The sequence below is a fragment of the Ranitomeya variabilis genome, chromosome 1 (genome assembly GCF_051348905.1).
Source record: "Ranitomeya variabilis isolate aRanVar5 chromosome 1, aRanVar5.hap1, whole genome shotgun sequence".
NCBI lineage: Eukaryota > Metazoa > Chordata > Amphibia > Anura > Dendrobatidae > Ranitomeya > Ranitomeya variabilis.
In genome coordinates, this window is record NC_135232.1 from 303496671 (window position 1) to 303521021 (window position 24351).

The 24351-nt window shown below is 44.9% G+C and overlaps 1 protein-coding gene across 4 annotated transcripts in view; it reads right to left on the bottom strand.

Annotated features, from left to right (window-relative positions):
• Positions 1–721: 721 nt before the first annotated feature.
• The window catches only part of USP30 (ubiquitin specific peptidase 30), a 54533-nt gene continuing 30903 nt past the window's right edge, over positions 722–24351 (bottom strand). For all 4 annotated transcript variants that reach the window (XM_077296023.1, XM_077296007.1, XM_077295997.1 and 1 more), the window contains exons 11-13: positions 11154–11355; positions 4581–4689; positions 722–1087 (exon numbers count right to left, since the gene is read on the bottom strand). In XM_077296023.1, the coding sequence (XP_077152138.1) occupies positions 823–1087; positions 4581–4689; positions 11154–11355 (576 nt within the window). In that variant the 3' untranslated portion in view covers positions 722–822. The remainder of the gene's footprint in view (positions 1088–4580; positions 4690–11153; positions 11356–24351) is intronic.

Below are 24351 nucleotides of genomic sequence, written 5' to 3' on the forward strand. Positions count from 1 at the left end.
AAGGCGCTCAGGAGCCTAGGAGGAGAGGCAGGTCGCTGGTGGCTTCCCCCAGCCGTTCCCCTGGAGTGACAGGTCTCTCCAGAAGAGCAGGTGCGGAGAAGCCGCCAGGAAATCACCTATCCCAACTCCTTCCCGAAGGGCTATTATACTGTTTTTCTTTGATGCTCGACAAGGTTTCAGAGTTAAACATATATGGCTGAAATGATGCGGGCAGCATATATCAGCTACTAGATGTTCATCATCTCTAATGCTACAATTTCATACATTACAGATTCTGTAAGATCACTATCAACAGTTTCAAGTACATTGTGCCTGGTCTTCACACCACTACCTCTGCCAGGCTGTTTAAGAAATTACCTTATACTATGTAAATTAATGTTTTTTTCTTTTCTGATAGAAATGCGAGGAATACAGTGACCTACATTATTAACTCCACCTGCCGAAATTAGAGCCACTAGTGTAGCACAGTATTGGGCAAGCTTCACTGCACGTACATACAGAGGTTAAATATATCCATACAGCACCATTCACTGGACAGGAGCCAGTATGGACTTTGTTCAGCAGTAAGAGTTTCTGTTTCTTTGGCTAAATGAAATAGTACAGCAAACTGCATTACTCCAGAAAGTGACACCCAATAAAAAATATATACCATATGATATATAGCTCCAAATAAGAAATTCTCATGGGTAAGCAGAGAAATGAGGCAGCAGACACACTCCAATCAAAGACAGGAATTCTACTTTAAATTTGTTTAGGATCCATGATTAAACACAAGGTTGACAAGAGTATACGAAATTGAAATGCACGGCTTTTCCCAATTTATCAAATGTATTCTTCTGCCCGAATCTCACTTCCTTGAACTGGTGACTTAGACCGAACACGCTCATAAAACAGCAGGTAAGCATTGGAAGAGAGGACCTCCTGTATGTTTGCCCTGCGCACAGTATCATCAGAAACCCACAACCACTGCTGACTGAGATGTTTAGGGGTCTTAGCAGCTGGAGGTGAACGTCGATAAGTAACAAAATGTCCTGAGTGCATATCTCCATGATGAACGATAACGGCCATAAGACGGAAGAGATAAGAACTGCAGAGAAAAACACATGAAAGTCACTTACACTATGTGTACAGACAATCATTGTAAAAGTCTCCATTAAAGGAGTAGTCAAATACATAACAAATCAAAAGAAACAACCATTTTAAATATGCAACACTCTTGGGGACGTTTACAGATATTATCATGTCTTATAGCCAAGGGAGACATACGTGCTGTGTCCATGAGCAGAGATGGGTAGTCAATATGCTGAGGTACCTGCTATTAGGGTGATTTTGGAGTATCAGCGATCATGTCATTACAATACACATCTATTCAGCTAGGATGATTTAGCTTTTAAATCATCAAGGTCATTGGACTTATAATGGTGGCAAGAGCTGATGGATTGAACACCTCCTATACCAGTGTTTGTATTTCTTTTTTTTGCCGTTTTCACATTGCTGTAGCTTGCTGCTAATTACAGTACCTTAAAGGGAACCTGTCACCCCCAAAATCGAAGGTGAGCTAAGCCCACCAGCATCAATCAGGCTTATCTACAGCATTCTGGAATGCTGTAGATAAGCCCCCGATGTATCCTGAAAGATGAGAAATAAAGGTTAGATTATACTCACCCGGGGAAGGTCCGGTCCAATGGGCATTACGATCCGGGGCCTCCCATCTTCTTACGATGACGTCCTCTTCTTGTAGTCATGCTCTGGCGCAGGTGTACTTTGTCTGCCCTGTTGAGGGCAGAGCAAAGTACTGCAATGCACAGGCGCCGGAAAGGTCAGAGAGGCCCAGCACCTGCCCCGGACCGGACAGCGACACCCATCATACCGGGACCGCCCCTGGGTGAGTATAATCTAACCTCTTTTTCTCATTTTTCAGGATACATCAGGGGCTTATCTACAGCATTCCAGAATGCTGTAGATAAGCCCGATGCTGGTGGGCTTAGCTCACCTTCGATTTTGGGGGTGATAGATTCCCTTTAAAGGAATGTGTCATCACAAATAGGCTATTGTTTAAATTGGGTTTTTATATATTTCTTGTACTATTATTTTTACAGACAAACTAGTCGGACACGCCCACTGGCTCGTCGTGTTAGTACAAGTGTATGGAGCTAGGCGGCCGCCACTTGCCCTTGTCTGAAATCGGCGAACCCCCGCAATGCACAGTGCGTGCGCTGGATTCATAATTCATAAATCTGCAGTCACACAGTGACTGCAGGCTTATCAGTTTTCACAGGACAACCCCTTTAAATGGGTAGTCTGAATGCAAATTATTTTTCCCTATCTATTTAGTCCCATAATCTAAGCTATTTTCTAATATACTTGCATTAAAAATTCCCTACCATTCCTTAACTACACTATCTAACTACTTTTGTATTTTTTTCTCTATTTCCTGTCTGATGACAATTTGTGCATGCTGGGATACGCAAACAAAGCATCATCAGGTGGCAGAGGCTGCGGTCACAGTTACAGCCCCCTCCCTGAAATGATGCGTTATCATTGATACTTGTTTCAGGGGCGCTCCTTCCCCTGTTGTGTCCCCGGGGGTCTCCCTTGTGCAGTGTCTCCACCTGTGCGATGAGCGCGGCGTTCGGTCTGTTGTCAGCTTGGCTGAATAGTAATAAGCTGGCAGCAGAGCGGTGTCACTATACCTAGCGTGCAGGAGGACTAGTGCCACCCTCCAGGTGACGTCACAGGTCTCTGCTGGGTATAATGGCACCGCTCTGCTGCCGGCTTATTACTATTCAGCTAAGCAGACAACAGACCGTAGGCCGCGCTCATCACACAGAGCACAGAGGGAGACACTGCACAAGGGAGACCCTCGGGGCAGGGGCAGCACTGATGTTTCAGGGAGAGGACAGGGCTGTGACAGTGACCGGAGCCTCTGCCCCCTGACGATGCTTTCTTTGAGTATCCCAGCATGCACTGGGGATACTCAAATGAATCGTCAGCAGATAGGAAGTAGAGAAAAAATCAAAAGTAGTTAGATAGTGCAGTTAGGGAACTGTAGGACATTTTTCAAGCAAATATATTAGAAAATAGCTTAGATTATCAGATTAAATACTTGGCTTTCGGACTACAACTTTAACCCTTTTATGACCTTGGCATTTTCCGTTTTTGCGTTTTCGTTTTTTGCTCACCTTCTTTCCAGAGCCATAACTTCTTTTTATTTTTAGGCCAATATGGCCGTGTTTGGGCTTGTTTTTTGCAGGACGAGTTGAACGACACCATTTTTTTTAACATATCGTGTACTGGCAAAAAGGAAAAAAATTTAAAGTGCGGTGAAATTGCAAAAAAAAAGTGCACTTCAATAAATGGTTTTTTTACATCATGTCACTAAATGTCAAGACTGACCCCTGCCATTATGATTCTCCAGGTCATTACGAATTCTCAGATACCAAATATGTATAGGTTTTTTTTTTATTTAAGTGAGGAAAAAAAAAAAAGTTGCCATCTTCTGAGACCAGTAGAATCTCCATTTTTCGACACCTGAGGCTGGGTGAGGGCTTATTTTTTGAGCACTGAGCTGACGTTTTTATTCATTGACCGATTTTGGGGTAGATACGATGTTTTGATCGTCTGTTATTGAATTTTGCTGCAGCGACCAAAAAAAGATTCTGGCGTTTTGATTTTTTTTCTCGTTACACTGTTCACCAATCAGTTATTTTTATATTTTGATAGATTGAGTGTTTCTGAACACGGCGATGCCAAATATGTGTATTTTTGACCTTTTTTATTGTTTTATTTTGAATGGGTGGAAAGTGGGCTGATTTGAACTTTTATATATTTAAAAAAATATATATTTTTTTTCACTTTTTACTTGCTTCAATAATCTCAATGGGAGACTAGCAGCTGCTATCATACGATTGCCTGTTCTGTTCTACACATAGCAGCGCTGAAGCCCTGCTATGTGTAGCTAAAATGATCATCTGCTATTAGCGCTGGCGCTCATAGCAGCTCAGCAATGACAACCACAGGAGTCTCCTGCAGGGGCACATGTCAGCTTATGAAATCTGACGTGCTGCAAGGACACGATTTATGACGTATATATACACATAGGTCGTGAAGGGGTTAAGCATACAGTATATGTAAGGCTACTTTCACACATCAGGTTTTTGCCATCAGGCACAATCCGTCGAATGTAGAAAAAAACGGATCCGGCGCAGATTGTGGAAAAACTGATGCAACGGATCCGTTTGTTCGACGGATCCGACTAGCATATCCAGATAATTGGAATAAAAAAAATTGGAGCATGCTCAGTTTAAAAAAATGGAATCCAGCGCCGGAATCCGTCATTTTCCGGATCCGGCACCTTCCGGCTCCCATAGGCTTCCATTCTAGCAAAAAGCCGGCGCTTCCGGCTTTTTTGCCGGAGACAAAAAAACGTTACTGTGTACGTTTTTTTCCCAGTCGCCGGAAATGACATTTTTGCCAGATCCGGTGAAAACCGGAAGAAACGGCGAAAAACGGACGTGTGAAAGTAGCCCAAGGCACTCAAAAACCAGCTGAGAAAGAGATGTGCAGAAAAAAGTACTCACGTGCACTCTGAGCTAGAAGGTTTGGAATTTGTGGGAGGAGATGACAGTATTGCTGCAGAATATGTTCCATTCAGCAATGGTACCCTGGAATTATGATGCCCATCAGAACCTATAACAACAAGGATAAATCAAAGCAATATACAGTAATGATCATAAAAATATACCAAAAGTTTACATAGTGTTAGGGGTTCATGTTCGCGAGGAACCGCCACTGGGTTTTTATCTCAAAGTGGAATAATGTTTATTTCCACTGGTTGCACAGTACCAAAAACAAAACCATGAACATAAAATTCTTAACCCCTTAGTGATAGAGCAAATTTTATAATTAATGACCAAGCCAATTTTTACAATTCTGACCACTGTCACTTTATGAGGTTATAGCTCTGGAACGCTTCAGCGGATCCCACTGATTCTGAGGCTGTTTTTTCGTGACATATTTTACGTCATGATAGTGGTAACATTTCTTCAATATGACTTGCATTTATTTATGAAAAAAATGGAAATGTGGCAAAAATGTTTACATATTTTTGCAATTTTCAAGCCTAATTTTTTATTTTCACAATGAGTATCAGGAGAAATTGCACAAAAAATGTTTTGGTCCATTTTCTCCTGAGTACACCGATACCCCGTATATGGGGGAAAGTCACTGTGTGGGCGCATGGCAGGGCTCAGAAGGGAGGGAGCATCGTTTGACTTTTTGAATGCAAAATTGTCTGGAATCAATCGCGGGCGCCATGTCGCATTTGGAGACCCCCTGACATACCTAAACAGTGGAAACCCACCCAATTCTAACTCTAACCCCAACACACCCCTAACCCTAATCCCAACCCTAACCACAACCCTAGCCCCAACACAACCATAACCCTAGTCCAAACCCTAGCCGCAACTCTAACTCTAATGGAAAAATGGAAATATACATTTTTTTTTATTTTATTATTTTTACCTAACTAAGGGGGTGTTAAAAGTGGGTTGATTTACCTTTTTTTTTTTTTATTTTGATCACTGTGATAGACCCTATCACAGTGATCAAAATGAACCAATAGGAGAAATCTATTGTTGCCAGGTGCCCGGAAGAAGTCGGCGAGGGCTGGGGAACATTACCAGGGAATGCAGGAGGTGCCGGAGGAACCGGGGGGGATGGGGGAGTCTCGGGGGACCCCATTTCCCTCTCCTTTGATGTGCTAGATCATATAAGAGGAGAGAGAAATAAATAGGAATCAGACTTTTATTTTTGCGGCCACCGTTATTCCGTGAATAACAGTGATCTAAACACTGGGGCCGGTAAAAAATGACCCGAATCATGTTCTTCAGGGTCTCGGCTACCCCCGAATTTCCGACGCTGGGGGCGCTATAACCTTATTTCTCAGCGCTGTTAAAAAGCGTTGCTGAGGAATAAGTACCCTTAACTGCCGAGGTTAAAAGGCGTATCGGCAGTCAAGAGGCTACACTTGTCCAGGCACTAAGTAAACAATATAGACCCTGGATACTCAGACATGGCTGAGCTAGTCTCAGGGTGGTCACACAAAACAGCTATCATGCATAGCAACCAGTGATACTTGCAGTTGGTGAACACGGCCTGTGCAGTCTGTTCTCAGAGAGATCTACTTAAGGTACCTTCACACTAAACGATATCGCTAGCGATCCGTGACGTTGCAGCGTCCTGGCTAGCGATATCGTTGTGTTTGACACGCAGCAGCGATCAGGATCCTGCTGTGATATCGCTGGTCGTTTAGGAAAGTTCAGAACTTTATTTAGTTGTCAGATTGGCGTGTATCGTCGTGTTTGACACCAAAAGCAACGATACCAGCGATGTTTTACAATGGTAACCAGGGTAAATATCGGGTTACTAAGCGCAGGGCCGCGCTTAGTAACCCGATATTTACCCTGGTTACAATCGTAAAAGTAAAAAAAACAAACAGTACATACTCACCTTCTGATGTCCGTCACGTCCCTCGCCGTCCGCTTCCTGCACTGACTGAGGGCCGGCCGTAAAGTGAAAGCACAGCACAGCAGTGACGTCACCGCTCTGCTGTTAGGGCCGGCACTCAGTCAGTGCAGGAAGCGGACGCCGGGGGACGCGAATGTAAGTATGTACTGTTTGTTTTTTTACATTTTACACTGGTAACCAGGGTAAACATCGGGTTACTAAGCGCGGCCCTGCGCTTAGCAATCCGATGTTTACCCTGGTTACCCGGGGACCTCGGCATCGTTGGTCGCTGGAGAGCTGTCTGTGTGACAGCTCTCCAGCGACCACACAGCGACGCTGCAGCGATCGGCATCGTTGTCTGTATCGCTGCAGCGTCGCTTAATGTGAAGGTACCTTTAGGGTAGGTTTCCACGGTAAGGAATAGCTCAGTATTTGCTCAGGATTTGACGCAGACAAAATCTGCATCTGAGGTCACTGGCAGGTCACCTGCGTTTTTGATGCATTTTTTATGCGGATTTTCATGCGGATTTGTATGTCTTTTGTAAGCTAAATAAAGATATACAAAAAAAAAAACTGTGATGTAATTTCCTTGTCCAACCTCTTCTTTTACATACTCCATTGAAGAATAATGTTTACACACACAGATAGATCTATCTATAGATACATAGATAGATATAGCTATAAATAGATCTACCGTACATACTCGAGTATAAGCCGAGAATGTCAGCCCATTTTTTTGGGCTGAAAGTCCCCCTCTCGGCTTATACTCGAGTCATACCCAGGGGTCGGCAGGAGAGGGGGAGCGGGGGCTGTCTAATTATACTCACCTGCTCCTGGCGCAGTCCCTGCAGGGCCCTGCTTCCCCGGCGCCGCCAGCTTCTTCCTGTACTGAGCGGTCACATGGTACCGCTCATTACAGTAATCAATATGCGGCTCCACCTCCCATAGGGGTGGAGCCGCATATTCATTACTGTAATGAGCGGTAACGGTGACCACTCAGTACAGGAAGAAGCTGCGGCGCCAGGAAGCCAGGGACCTGCAGGGACCGCGCCAGGAGCAGGTGAGTATAACGGGGAGGGGAGCGCTGCGCGATACTCACCTGCTCCTTGTTCCAGCGCCGCTCCGTCTTCAGCATCTTCTGCAGTGACGCTCAGGTCAGAGGGTGCGGTGACATGGTTAGTGCGTGCCCTCTGCCTGAACGTCAGTGCAGAAGACGCTGAAGATGGAGCTGCGCCGGAATGAAGTCAGGTGAATATTGAAAGTGCCGGGACCTGAGCGACGGAGAGGTGAGTATGTGATTATTTTTTTTTATCGCACCAACAGCAAATGGGGCAAGTGTTTGTATGGAGCATCTTATGGGGCCATAATTAACGTTTGTGCAGCTCTATATGGGGCAAGTGTCTGTATAGGGCCATAACGTTTGTGCAGCACTATATGGGGCAAGTGTCTGTATGGGGCCATAACGTTTGTGCAGCACTATATGGGGCAAGTGTCTGTATGGGGCCATAACGTTTGTGCAGCACTATATGGGGCAAGTGTCTGTATGGGGCCATAACGTTTGTGCAGCACTATATGGGGCAAGTGTCTGTATGGGGCCATAACGTTTGTGCAGCACTATATGGGGCAAGTGTCTGTATGGGGCCATAACGTTTGTGCAACACTATATGGGGCAAGTGTCTGTATGGAGCATCTTGTGGGGCCATAACGTTTGTGCAGTACTATATGGGGCAAATGTTTGTATGGAGCATCTTATGGGGCCATAATGTTTGTGCAGCACTATATGGGGCAAATATCTTTATGGAGCATCTTATGGGGCCATAGTTAACGTTTGTGCAGCATTATATGGGGCAAATGTCTGTATGGAGTATCTTATGGGGCCATAACGTTTGTGCAGCACTATATGGGGCAAATATCTTTATGGAGCATCTTATGGGGCCATAATCAACATGTGTGCAGCATTATATTGGGCAAATGTGTCTATGAAGCATCTTATGGGGCCATTATTAACCTTTATGCAGGATTATATGGGGCATATTTTAATATGGAGCATCTTAGGGGGCCATCATAAACTTTATGGAGCATTATATGGGGCTCCCGATTCAATATCGATATTCAAAAACACTTAACCTACTGATGTCTCAATTCATTTTACTTTTATTGGTATCTATTTTTACTTTTGACATTTACCGGTAGCTGCTGCATTTTCCACCCTAGGCTTATACTCGAGTCATTAAAGGGCCACTGTCACCCCCTCCAGCCGTTATAAACTAAAAGAGCCACCTTGTGTAGCAGTAATGCTGCATTCTAACAAGGTGGCTCTTTTAGTTTTAGGTGCATGTATTACCAAAATAAAGGGTTTTATATTTTCGACAAAATACCTTTCTTTAGCCAGGGAGGCAGGTCCTCACCCCCCTGCTTGTAACGCCACATTGACGTCACTCAAATGTTCAGGGGTGCCGGGCACCGCCCCCTCGGCGCTGTTTACCCATGAAATCCGGCGCCTGCGCTGTGTTTCGCTGTTTGGTGCAGGCGCAGAGAGCTCTGGCCGTCTGACGTCACAGCCAGGCTTGCAGACTGCGCCTGTGCGGCCGCCCTGCTTGTGAATCCCAGCCCCGCACTCTGCATAATGCATAACACACTGCGGGGCTGGGATTACCAAGGTGGGTGGCCGCACTCGCCGCACAGGCGCAGTCTGCAAGCCTGGCTGTGACGTCAGACGGCCAGAGCTCTCTGCGCCTGCACCAAACAGCGATACACAGCGCAGGCGCCGGATTTCATGGGTAAACAGTGCTGAGGGGGCGGTGCCCGGCACCCCTGAACATTTGAGTGACGTCAATGTGGCGTTACAAGCAGGGGGGTGAGGACCTGCCTCCCTGGCTAAAGAAAGGTACGGTATTCACAAATTCAAAACCTTCCCACGCAGTTTTCTGCACCAGACAGGGAAAGCCAGCGACTGGGGGCCGATGTTTAAAGCCTAGGAAGCGGGTAATATCCATGGATCTTCCCAGGCTATGAATATCAGCCCGCAGCTGTATACTTAGCCTTTACTGGCTATTAAAATAGGGGGACCCCCCAAAAAAACGATGTGGGGTCCCCCTATAATTAACAGCCAGAAAAGGCTATGCAGACAGCTGCGGGCTGATATTTATAGCCTAGGAAGGGGCCATGGATATTAGCCGCCCCCCGGCTGCAAACACCAGCACACAACCGCCCCAGAAATGGCTCATCTGTAAGATGTGCCAATTCCGGCGCTTAGCATCTCTCTTCCCACTGCCCTGTAGCGGTGGCATATGGGGTTATGAGGGGTTAATGTCACCTTTGTAAGGTGACATTAAGCCGGCTTAGTAATGGAGAGGTGTCAATAAGATACCTATCCATTACTAAGCCTAATATTTGTAAAGGATTAAATAAACACACACATGCAGAATAGAGTATTTTAATGAAATAAAACACCACACATTTTTCCCATATTTATTATACTGGTAATCCATGCGATGCCCTCTATCTCCTGAAAATAAAAAAAAAATAATAAACACAAATACTCCCTGCTCCAACGCAGTCCTTAATAACGAGTGTCCCACAATGAGTCCAGCTCTGCTACATCTGGATGCCCGACATCCAGACATAGCAGAGCTTGTAGATGACCACCGGAGGTCTCCGGCGATCACCTATACTCTAGTTCTCGCGGTCAGCTGACCGTGAGAACTAGCCTAGGGTGACGTGAGATAAACCCCGGTCATGTGCACGGCCGTTCTCACGGTAAGCTAAGTTATCGCGATAACTGCAGTGGACGCGGACTTTGTGATAGGTAAGACCTTATTTAAATTAGTAGACATGCGTAGTAAGCTGCGTTTACGCAGTTATTACACATGTGACTAATCATTAGATGCAGTTTTACAGCATCTAATGATAGTCTATGGGAAATTTACGTTGCGGGGACGGAGTGTATCCGCATTGTAAATAGACATGCTGCGGTCTATAAAGACGTGCCGCATGTCCGGATACGCAGGTCTGCATCTCTGAACGCATCCCCTCCACTATGCTGTAACATCTGGGTTTCACACTGAGGATGTACGCAAACCAACATAACCCACTCTGCATGGCTTCCCCCAGCTGACTGACCAGTGAGCACATGGCCTGATTCTAGTCCTCGTTAACCTGATCATGATCTGGAGTTCTAGAATTTAATCCTTGCCTACCTGGCTTTCCTGCAATAGATAAAAACTAAGTTCAAACAGCCTGAAACAGAAAAATGATGAAGAAATGAAATATTCAACTGGGACCAGTGTTACCAGCTCATGAAACAAGAGATATTCAGAAAAACTAGTACTAACGGCAGGACCTACTCTTCTAAAATAAAATAAAATAAAGTCTTCCTAGATGCATTTTAGAGATTACCTTTTATCATAATAACTAATTCAAGACTATTATGGCAAATTGGCTGGCTCACAGAGCGCCCAGTGGAAATTATGTAGTCAATATATAAGATGATGTTCTATTCGAACAAGCACAGGTAAACCACCAAAGCTCTAATCCTTCCCGATTTATCTAACAAAAGGGAATGCATTGTTTATCTCCAACTGCTGCACAATCAGTGTGGAACAAATTTATATTATGATGTCAGAATATGCAGATATTCAATGTACCTGCTGATGCTCCAGTTGTTGTTTGGGTTGTTCCTGCTTGAGTAGCACATTGCCGCTGGTGGACTATATTCCCATTGAGTCCATACTTATATTTATCCAGTGCCAGGAATTCACTAAACTGGATATGTTCATTACGTTTCAGAGGGCTACCTTGATTGGACCAGCTTAGGCGCTGCAAGTGGATGCAGAGACACTGAGGAAGCTAATGAAAAAAAACATGGCAATATCAAATGAACTATTATGTAACAGTACAAGGATTTACGGTACTTGCAATCATCCAGCTGCATATAACAAAATGTTCTGCAGACTATACACATACAGTGTTACTGCCTTAAAAAGGTGGTACTCAGCGCCTCTCATTTCCACATCAGGAGGTAAAAAGTGTTGCAGACATAGGCGATGACAGACAGGTATGGTCTGGTTTTGTCAACCTATGAATTTGGTATCTTGCAGTCAACACTCTTTGCAACCTCAGCAGCATTTCTTATATCCCCATGCATAAGGGTACTGTCTCACAGTGCAATTTTGATCGCTACGACGGCACGATTCGTGACGTCGCAGCGTCGTATGATTATCGCTCCAGCGTCGTAGACTGCGGTCACACTGTGCAATCACGGCGCTGGAGCGATGCCGAAGTCCCCGGGTAACCAGGGTAAACATCGGGTTACTAAGCGCAGGGCCGCGCTTAGTAACCCGATGTTTACCCTGGTTACCAGCGTAAACGTAAAAAAAACAAACAGTACATACTTACATTCCGGTGTCTGTCCCCCGGCGTTCTGCTTCTCTCCACTGTGTAAGCACCATAGCCGGAAAGCACAGCGGTGACGTCACCGCTGTGCTCGCTTTCCGGCTGGCCGGCGCTCACAGTGCAGAGAAGCTGAGACGCCGGAGGACAGACACCGGAATGTGAGTATGTACTGTTTGTTTTTTTTACGTTTACGCTGGTAACCAGGGTAAACATCGGGTTACTAAGCGCGGCCCTGCGCTTAGTTACCCGATGTTTACCCTGGTTACAAGCGAACACATCGCTGGATCGCTGTCACACACAATGATCCAGCGATGTCAGCGGGTGATCAAGCGACGAAAGAAAGTTCCATACGATCTGCTACGACGTACGATTCTCAGCGGGGTCCCTGATCGCTGCTGCGTGTCAGACACTGCGATATCGTAACGATATCGCTAGAACGTCCCGAATCGTACCGTCGTAGCGATGAAAATGGCACTGTGTGACGGTACCCTAACTCAAAAGAAAATGTGCTTAATGAGTTAAACAGAGATCATACCAGCAACTTTCACTCAGGTCCCAGATCCCTGCAACTTTTGACTGTAGTTGCACCTCTCAGAGTTCCTGCTGTGCTCTCACCATACATGCATACAATTCTAGTGATACTGAAAGCAATCAGCTCTGTTTTAACTGCTTTCTCTTTCAGTTGGGATAGAAAGCAGAGCATTTATCTGTAAAGAACTAGAAAGTTGTTATGATTATTTGCAAAGAGCAGGGCCGGCACCAGGTTGTCATGGGCCCTGGGTGAAAGAGTCCCAGTGGGCCCCTTTCACACATACCACAATTCATAATGCACCGATACGGCAGAGAAATAAAGGTATAGTACAAAGCCAAAGATTTCACTTACTTCTTACATTACATGAGTGATATCTATTGTACATTCTACATTAGCTCAGAAACCGGACATTATAGTCCTCTATACAGAATAATGAGCCCCATATATTGCCCCATACAGTATAATGGCCCCATATAGTGCTCCATACAGTATAATTGGCACCACATAGTCCTCTATACAGAATAATGAGCCCCATATAATGCTCCATACAGTATAATGGGCACCACAGAGTGCTCCATACAGAATGAGCCGCATATATTGCTCCATACGGAATTGACCCCATATAATGCTCCATACAGTATAGTGAGCCACATATAATTCTCCATACAGTATATGATGGCCTCATCTATTGCTCCATATATAATGGGCCTCATATAATGCTCCAAACAGTATATGATCGGCCCCATACAGTATACTGAGTCCCATATATTGCTCCATACAGAATGGGCTCATATAATACTCCTTACAGAATGGGTCCCATATAATACTCCTTACAAAATGGGTCCCATATAAAGCTCCAAAAATAATTGGCCCCATATAATGCTCCATATATAATTGGCCATATAAAATGCTCCATATATAATTAGTCCCATAAGATTCTTCATATATTATTGGCCCCATATACTGCTCCATATGTAATTGGCCCCACATACTGCTCCATATTGAATTGGCCCCATAAGATGCTCCATATTAAATTGGCCCCATATAATGCTCCCTATAGAATTGGCTTCATAAGATGCTCCCTATATTATTGGCCCCATAAGATACTCCATATAGAATTAGCTCCATATAATGCTCCATATATGGGCCCCTTCTGATGGTCCCCATATATTGCTCCAAATATTTAAAAAAAAAAATGAAATACCTCACCTCTCGTTGGTTGTCGCTGCTCTGGACTCCTCACCGTCGGCGTCTTCCTGCTCTCTGTGCTGCGACTGCTCAGGCAGAAGGCGCACACTGGTGACGTCATCACGCCCTCTGACCTGAACGTCACAGTCAGAGGATGGAAGACGCTGCAGCGCTAGAACAGGGAGAGGTAAATATCGCAAGTGCCGGAGCCCGGAGCAGGCGGGGGGTCCACTCGCGGGGGCCGGCACTATAGCGCACCAGTGTCCCCGACGGCGAGTGTGCCCCCTGCCTGCTCAGGGCCCCGGCACTTGCCCGGGTGCTGACGCCAGCCCTGGCAAAGGGCAAGCAGGAGTGATGTCAGAAAAGTTACATAGTTTGGCAAACTTTTTTCTTCCAGTGGTACTAAGTACCAATTTCCCTGGTATGTTAGATGAATCAAGTAAGTTATCTAATAAACTTAAGACTAGACCGTTTCAAAGTTAGACTACTCAAACTAGGACAAGGCTGTTTCCAAACACATCTATTTATCAAAATGGTTTATGCTGTTTGATAAATCTGATGCATTGTCCTTTCCTCCACCTCTCTTCCATTCTTCCGTAGAAGGTGCTAAAATGACATCAATCCAGGTGGGATCGCTGAATGTATATGGATTGAACATTCCCCAGAAGAAATCTCAGGTTCACTATGATATGCATAAAAGTAAGGTTCAAATGTTGTTTCAGCAGTAAACTAATTTTAAGGTAGGCCATATTCCTGCTTTTCGGAACAAATTTCAAAACTTGGTTCCATAATGCCAACCCTGCAGCAAAATGGAGTGGGGTGTCGATCGCCATTCGTAGGTCCCTCCCTCATGCCCGTGTGATCCTCAAGGGCACTATATATTTTCTTCAAGCTTAAAATGAATTCTACCACATTCACATTTGCAAACTGGAACATTCGTAATATAGGTTCAGTGCTGGCTTGCAAATCATTCCTAACTACTTTGAATTCTCTGAGGGAGTTCAATCTTACATTGGACCCATTTGTGGACTCATCCTTGGATAGAGCTTCTGTCCCTTGGGACAGCTTCGTTATCTTCAGCGTGCTTTTCATGCTCTGCACCTGGTAGATGTATGGAGAACGCTGAGCCCCCATACGAAGGACAATACTTTCTATTAAAAGAAAAAAGGAATGTAGTCAGCTTACCGGTCTTAGGCCGGAGACACACTGCTGCGAGATACGGCCGAGTCTCGCTGGTTAAAAGCAAGCTGTGGCACCTGCACTCCGGAGCGGAGCGTGCAGCTCCATGTATTGCTATGCAGCTGCACGCTCCACTCCGGAGTGCAGGTGCCACAGCTTGCTTTTAAACAGCGAGACTCGGCCGTATCTCACAGCAGTGTGTCTCCGGCCATAGACGAAATCCCCAGACCTGCCAACGCCCAGCACGGTTCGGGGTGAGCACCCACAGCAAATGAAGACAAAAAGAGAAATGATCCAGCTGGAGGTGGAGGCAGTTCAGACTTTGTGAGACTTTATTAGACAACTAAAGCGATAAATAGTTCTTCAACAAGAAAAATCTTTACATAGCAAACACCTGGCACACCAGTGAGGAGGATCAACGCATTTCAACTATGAAGTCTTACTCATTATCTCAACAGATCATGAGTAAGACTTCATAGTTGAAATGGGTTGATCCTCCTCACTGGTGTGCCAGGTGTTTGCTATGTAAAGATTTTTCTTTTTGAAGAACTATTTATCGCTTTAGTTGTCTAATAAAGTCTCACAAAGTCTGAACTGCCTCCACCTCCAGCTGGATCATTTCTCTTTTTGTCTTCAATACTTTCTATTCTCCATCTTAGAATTCATACAGCCGAAATGATTTTTTCTTAGCAAGTCATTGCCTGTTGTCTTGGCAACCATTTCCATCCATTGGACGTATAGCCCTCTCCGATCATGCACTCATATTTCTCTCTCTAACCCTCCCAGATACTGCTGGACGTACTTGAACCTGGCGGTTAAATGATAACCTACTGAAATACATGTTTTGCGCAATGGAGATTAGGCACTTTATTGACTCCTTCCTCTCTATTCACTCCTCAAACCCTACCCCTCTACCTACTCAGTGGGAAGCATTGAAATTTGTTGTTTGGGGCATTTTAATCAAGCATGGTACCAGACAGAGGGAGTTCACAATTTATTCACTTCTTCAGCAGATCCATTTACTAGGAACAAAACAAACAGACTATCCCATGCGTCTCTGGCAGAATGGACCAGTGCTAGAGAAGACCTGAAAGCTCTTCTAGACGAAAAATATTTGAAATTTGGAGGCTGATACAGGAGATACTCTTCCGAAGTTGCAGATAAAAGGGGGCCCCCTGAGGAAGCGACACACTTTGCACGCGAAACGCGCGTTGGGGATTCTGACACAGGCTGGAGGAGGACGCCTCACCATACTATGGGTAAATTAAGTTGTTGTTTCTGTATACGAATGAGGCATTAAGCTATCTGCATCATGTGGTGTGGATACTGTGTTTGACAAACTGCAATTGGCAATTTACTTTTTTCAGTTAACCACAGCATATGATGTGAGTGGGGCAATATGAGTGGGAGGGTATATGCTTATAGGCGGTAATACACCTATTTTGGTGATCATACAGGCACATAGTATATAAGCAGAGTGATGATCCCTCATTGCCCGTTTAGTACATTTAGTCTGATATACTCCTCCCTGTGTCACAAGTAACACTTTAGAGTGATTCACATGACTTTGTAATAAGGACCTATGTATTTATGTTTAATTTTTATGGCATTAAATAAAAAGAGCTATTAAATTTGAACTAATGGTTTTGGTATGTTACTTACTCATTGTTCTCCTGATTAATGAGTCTCTATCAGACTGTAGAGAAATATATGTGAAGGAGACTACTTTGCCAGTATTAAGCACAGAAACTATAGAATCTGTAGAGACTGATACTAGTGTCTCAAAAGTTGCTTCAATAGTTACTGAGTCTCCAAATGGTAAAAGTCTGGAACCTTAAGTGTTCACTCAGATATTTAACCCCTTCACCCTGAAGCCGGTTTTCAACTTCCTGACCAGGTAATTTTTTTTCAATTCTGACCACTGTCACTTCATGGAGGCCATAACTCTGGAACGCTTCAATGGATCCCCGTGATTCTGAGAGTGTTTTCTAGTGACATATTGTACTTTATGATACTGGTAAAATTTCTTCGATATCACTTACGTTTATTTGTGAAAAAAACGGAAATTTGGAGAAAATTCAGATATTTTGGAACTTTGAATTTTTATGCCCTTAAATCAGAGATATGTCACAAAAATTACCGTATATACTCGAGTATAAGCCGACCCGAGTATAAGCCGACCCCCCTAATTTTGCCACAAAAAAACTGGGAAAACTTATTGACTCGAGTATAAGCCTAGGGTGGAAAATACAGCAGCTACCGGTGAATTTCAAAAATAAAAATAGATTCTCCATACCGTTCATTATTGCCCCAAAGGAGGTTCCATATAAACCTGTGCCATATATAATGCTCCATACCGTTGATTATTGCCCTATAGATGATCCATATATAGTTGTTCCATATAGAATGCTCTGCACCGTTCATTATGGCCCCATAGATGCTCCTTATAAAGCTGTGCCATATAGAATGCTCTGCACCGTTCATTATGGCCCCATAGACGCCCCATATACAATGCTCTGCACCGTTCATTATGGCCCCATAGATGCTCCTTATAAAGCTGTGCCATATATGCTCTATAGCGTTCATTATGGCCCCATAGATGCTCCATTTAAAGCTGTGCCATATATGCTCTATAGCGTTCATTATTGCCCCATAGATGCTCCTTATAAAGCTGTGCCATATATGCTCTATAGCGTTCATTATGGCCCCATAGATGCTCCATATAAAGCTGTGCCATATATGCTCTATAGCGTTCATTATGGCCCCATAGATGCTCCTTATAAAGCTGTGCCATATATGCTTTATAGCGTTCATTATGGCCCCATAGATGCTCCTTATAAAGCTGTGCCATATATGCTCTGCACCATTCATTATGGCCCCATAGATGCTCCATTTAAAGCTGTGCAATATATAACGCTGCTGCTGTTGCTGCAATAAAAAAAAAACACATACTCACCTCTCTTGCTGCCTGCAGCTCCTCAGCGTCCCATCTCGGCGTCTCTCCACACTGACTGTTCAGGCAGAGGGCGGCGCGCACACTAATACGTCGCGCCCTCTGACCTGCACAGTCACTGCAAGAGGACGGGAAGACGGAGCGGCGCCCGGCGTGTGGAACGTGGACAGGTGAATATAAAATACTCACCTAGTCCCGGCGCTCCTGACGCTGTCCCTGCCTGTCACACTGTCTTCGGGTGCCGCAGCTCTTCCTCTGTCAGCGGTCACTGGCACCGCTCATTAGAGAAATGAATATGCGGCTCCACCCCTATGAGAGTGGAGTTCATATTCATAACTTTAATGAGCGGTCCCACATGACCGCTGAACAGGGGAAGAGCTGCGGCACCCGAAGACAGTGTGACAGGCAGGGGGAGCGCCGGGACTAGGTGAGTATGCGACAATCCTCTCTCCCCCTCACCCGCTGACCCTGCCGCCGACCGTGACTCGAGTATAAGGCGAGAGGGGCACTTTCAGCCCAAAAATTTGGGCTGAAAATCTCGGCTTATACTCGAGTATATACGGTAGTTCATAAATAACATTTCCCACATGTCTACTATACATCAGCACAATTTTGGAACCAAAATATTTTTTTGTTAGGAAGTTATAAGGGTTAAAAGATGACCAGCAATTTTTAATTTTTTCAATAAAATTTACGAAACTTTTTTTTAGGGGCCACCTCACGTTTGAAGTCACTTTGAGGGGTCTATATGACAGAAAATACCCAAAAGTGACATAATTCCAAAAACTGCACCCCTCAAGGTACTCAAAACCACATTCAAGAAGTTTATTAACACTTCAGGTGCTTCACAGGAGCTAAAGCAACGTGGAAGGAAAAAATGAACATTTAACTTTTTAGTCACAAAAATGATCTTTCAGCAACAATTTGTTTATTTTCACAAGGGTAAAAAAAGAAATGGTCCACCAAAAATGTTGAGCAATTTCTCCCGAGTACACCGATACCCCATATGTGGGGGAAAACCACTGTTTGGGCGCACGGAAGAGCTCGGAAGGGAAGGAGCACCTTTTGACTTTGTGAACGCAAAATTGGCTGGAATTGAGAGCGGACGCCATATCGCGTTTGAAGAGCCCCAGATGTGCCTAAACATTGGAAAACCCCCACAAGTGAAACCATTTTGGAAACTTTAAGGAACTTATGTAACTGTGTGGTGAGCACTTTGAACCCCCAGGCTCTTCACAGAAGTTTATAACGTTGAGCCGTGGAAAAAAATAAATAAATTTAACCCCTTTACCCCCAAGGGTGGTTTGCACGTTATTGACCAGGCCAATTTTTACAATTCTGACCACTGTCCCTTTATGAGGTTATAACTCTGGAACGCTTCAATGGATCCCGGTGATTCTGACATTGTTTTCTCGTGACATATTGTACTTCATGATAGTGGTAAAATTTCTTTGATATTACCTAAGTTTATTTGTGAAAAAAAAACGGAAAATTTTGAAAATTTCGCAATTTTCCAACTGAATTTTTATGCAATTAAATCACAGAGATATGTCACACAAAATACTTAAGGAACATTTCCCACATGTCTACCTTACATCAGCACAATTTTGGAACCAAATTTTTTTTTTGTTAGGGAGTTATAAGGGTTAAAAGTTGACCAGCAATTTCTCATTTTTACAACACCATTTTTTTTTTTTAGGGACCACATCTCATTTGAAGTCATTTTAAGGGGTCTATATGATAGAAAATAACCAAGTGTGACACCATTCTAAAAACTGCACCCCTCAAGGTGCTCAAAACCACATTCAAGAAGTTTATTAACCCTTCAGGTGTTTCACCGGAATTTTTGGAATGTTTAAATAAAAATAAACATTTAACTTTTTTTCACAAAAAATTTAATTCAGTTCCAATTTGTTTTATTTTACCAAGAGTAACAGGAGAAAATGGACCCCAAAAGTTGTTGTACAATTTGTCCTGAGTACGCCGATACCCCTTATGTGGGGGTAAACCACTGTTTGGGCGCATGGCAGAGCTCGGAAGCGAAGGAACGCCATTTGACTTTTCAATGCAAAATTGACAGGAATTGAGATGGCACGCCATCTTGCGTTTGGAGAGCCACTGTGCCTAAACATTGAAACCCCCCACAAGTGACACCATTTTGGAAAGAGCCGCACTCGAGTTTTTGTTTTTTTCAAATGCAGAGGAATAATTTATTATTTTCACCACAGTGATATTGCGAAGCTGAGGTCACCACAATAGTATAGAGATGCTGAGGTAACGTTTCGGCCCTGCTGTGGGCCTTTGTCAAACCTCACTGTGGGTCCGGTGTGCTGGCATCCCTGTGGTGATGACACAAAATCTTTTTTTCCACAAAAATTATTTTTTAGCCCCCAGTTTTGTATTTTTCCAAGGGTAACAGTTGAAACTGGACCCCAAAGGTTGTTGTCCAATTTGTCCTGAGTACGCTGATACCACATATGTGGGGGGGAACCACCGTTTGAGCGCATCGCAGAGCTCGGAAGGAAAGGAGCATCATTTGGAATGCAGACTTAGATGGATTGATCTGCAGAGGTCACATTGCGTTTGCAGAGCCCCTAATGTACCTAAACAGTAGAAACCCCCCACAAGTGACCCCATATTGGAAACTAGACCCCCCAAGGAACTTCTCTAGATGTGTTGTGAGAACTTTGAACCCCCAAGTATTTCACTACAGTTTATAACGCAGAGCTGTGAAAATAAAAAATCTTTTTTTTTTTTCCCACAAAAATTATTTTTTAGCCCTCAGTTTTGTATTTTCCCAAGGGTAACAGGAGAAATTGGACCCCAAAAGTTGTTGTCCAATGTGTCCTGAGTACGCTGATACCCCAATATGTTGGGGTAAACCCCTGTTTGGGCGCACGGGAGAGCTCGGAAGGGAAGGAGCACTGTTTTACTTTTTCAACGCAGAATTGGCTGGAATTGAGATCGGACGCCATGTCGCGTTTGGAGAGCCCCTGATGTGCCTAAACAGTGGAAACCCCCCAATTATAACTTAAACCCTAATCCAAACACATCCCTAACCCTAATCCCAACAGTAACCCTAACCACACCCCTAACCCTAATCCCAACCCTATTCCCAACCGTAAATGTAATCCAAACCCTAACTTTAGCCCCAACCCTAACTGTAGCCTTAACCCTAGCCCTAACCCTAACCCTAGCCCTAACCCTTGCCCTAACCCTTACCCTTGCCCTAACCCTAACCCTAATGGGAAAAGGGAAATAAATACATGTTTTTAATTTTTTTATTTTTCGCTAACTAAGGGGGTGATGAAGGGGGGTTTGATTTACTTTTATAGCAGGATTTTTATGATTGGCAGCCGTCACACACTGAAAGACGCTTTTTATTGCAAAAAATATTTTTTGCGTTACCACATTTTGAGAGATATAATTTTTCCATATTTTGGTCCACAGAGTCATGTGAGGTCTTGTTTTTTGCGGGACAAGTTTACGTTTTTATTGGTACCATTTTCGGGCACGTGACTTTTTTTATCGCTTTTTATTCCGATTTTTGTGAGGCAGAATGACCAAAAACCAGCTATTCATGAATTTCTTTTGGGGGAGGCGTTTATACCGTTCCGCGTTTGGTAAAATGGATAAAGCAGTTTTATTCTTCGGGTCAGTACGATTACAGCGATACCTCATTTATATCATTTTTTTAGGTTTTGGCGCTTTTATACGATAAAAACTATTTTATAGAAAAAAAAATTATTTTTGCATCGTTTTATTCTGAGGACTATAACTTTTTTATTTTTCCTTTGATGACGCTGTATGGTGGCTTGTTTTTTGCGGGACAAGATGACGTTTTCAGCGGTACCATGGTGATTTATATCCGTCTTTTTGATCGCGTGTTATTCCACTTTTTGTTTGGCGGTATGATAATAAAGCGTTGTTTTTTGCCTCGTTTTTTTTGTTTTTCTTTTACGGTGTTCACTGAAGGGGTTAACTAGTGGGACAGTTTTATAGGTCGGGTCGTTACGGACGCGGCGATACTAAATATGTGTACTTTTATTGTTTGTTTTTTTATTTAGATAAAGAAATGTATTTATAGGAACAATATTTTATTTTTTTTGAATTTTTGGGGGGATTTTTTTTACACATGTGAATATTTTTATTTTTTATTTTTTTTTTACACTATAACATTGCCCCGGGGGGGGGGCATCATGTTATAGTGTAAGATCGCTGATCTGACAGTTTGCACAGCACTCTGTCAGATCGGCTATCTGACGTGCACAGCTCCTCCAGGCTTCCCGGCGCCTGCTCTGAGCAGGCGCTGTGAAGCCAACTTCAGGACCCGGATGCCGCGGCCGTTTTGGATCCAGGACTGCTGCAGGGAGGAGGAGGTAAGAGACCCTCGGAGCAACGTGATCACATCGCGTTGCTCCGGGGGTCTCAGTGAAGCACGCAGGGAGCCCCCTCCGTGCGCGATGCTTCCCTATACCGCCGGAACACTGCGATCATGTTTGATCGCAGTGAGCCGGGGGTTAAGGGGCCCTGGCACATAGTGCCGGATGTCAGCTGCGATAGTCAGCTGACACCCGGCCGAGATTGCATGTGATGTACTATCCCGTCGGTGGTCATACGGACCCACCCCACCTCGACGGGATAGTACGTCTAATGTCAGAAAGGGGTTAAGGGGGACCCATTTTGACTGCGGGGGCGTACATTTGGCCCCTACCTGCATCGGCGCCAAATGGCACAGCAAATTTATTCCCCGGGTTCGGCCCTGTACTAGGCCGCAACTCCCATCTCCGCCCATGCAATGATGTGATGCTAAGGCCCCGCCCACCAGTCTTGGCGCTTCTGGCACAGCACGATCAGCGCCTCTGAAATCTCGGGGGCCATCTTTCTCCCCCCAGGCCGCCTCAGGACAAACTAACTGCCATCAAGACCGGCAGCAAGTGTTCTCAGCGCAGGGGCCACGCAGTTGGAGACACAGGAGGAGCGGGGACACAGACCTGTGTAAGGGAGCGCTGCATTATACATCCCCCTCCCTGCTGTAACCTCTCTTTTCTCAGCAGTATCCCTCCTCGGCAGCCCCTAATATTATAGGGCCACATAGAAGGGTACATCATGTCCCAGTCCAAAAAGTCTAACAAGACTATGGCTATATTCTTTACTTCATGCTCCTCCTACCTATCTGAGTTTTCCAACGCTCAAGAGTTTGCCACTCTGCAATTCATGTGACCCAAACTGCGCTCAGGAGCCCTCCGCCACCGCAGAGCCCAGTGTACCTAGTCCCCCTGAGTGAGCTTTGTCACTGTCTCAATCCATGGCTTCCCTGGCCAAAGCGATTGAATCCCTCCGTGATCCTTTGGGGGACCGGAGCGTTTGCAGGCTGATGTAGTCGGATCCTCCCCAAGCTGGGAGAAGTCGGTTATCAGGGGCCGAAAGCACCCTAGAAGCCATCAGGCACCTAGAAAACGGATCCGTAGCTTGTCTCCTGAGCAGACACGTGCCTTGTCACCTCACAGCTCTGCTTCTCGCACTCTCTCTCCAGAGCTCAATAGCGATCGCGAATCTGACTACGAATCTGATGGTTTCTTAGATCCGGATTCACCAGACTTTCAGAAGACAGTGGATTCGCTTATTGAGGCAGTCAACCAGGCTTTAAATGTTGAGGAAGATTCCGGCTCAGACCGTGTCCTTTAAGAGAACTAAACGCTCTCACGAGGCTTTTGCTATTCATCTGGAATTTAGTGCCATAGTTAATAGGCATAGAGAACGCCCAGATAAACGCTTCACAGGACAAAGGCCTCTTGAGGCCAAGTATCCTTTTTCAGCTGATCTGAAACAGGATTGGGCACAATCTCCAGTGGTAGACCCCCTAGTATCCTTCCTCCAAAGGCGGCACACCTTGCCAACCAAATTTCCCGGGCAGGCGATTACCTGGTTCATGCATCCTTGGATGCGGCCGCTTGTGCGGTTCAGTCAGCAGACAATGCCATCTCTATTAGGTGGTCATTATGGCTCAGAGAGTGGAAGGCGGACTCTGCATCGAAAAAGTCTCATCTCCCTTCCTTATCAAACCGGTCGCTTATTCGGAAAAAAGCTGGATCAGATCATTTCCGATACTACTGGAGGAAAGAGTAAATTCCTTCCCCAACAGAGACTTAAGCGTCTCTTTCAGAAACTGCAACAAATCCGTTTCCGTTCCTTTCGCTCCACTCCAAGCTGGGTCACTACCAGTACTTCGTCCGGTTCAGGACGTTCTTCACGAAGAGATGGAGGAACTCAGGTCTCGTACAGGCCTAACCAGCATTGGAAGTCCCGACCCAAACAGTCGAGGCCTAAAAGGACCTAGGTCCCAGAGATTTACCTCACGCTGACTATAAGCGCTATCCGGTCGACACAGGCAGGGTAGGCGGCCGGCTACTTCTCTTTCATCAGGTCTGGCTTTCCGTCGTCTCCGACGAGTGGGTCAGAGATCTGGTGTCGTCTGGATACAATATCGACTTTGCTATGCGCCCCCTTCACGTTTCTTTCCCTCCTGTCCTCCCTCTTCGGAGGTAAGGGCAAACGCTTTCTCCCGGGCCATAGGCGCATTGCGTCACGATGGCGT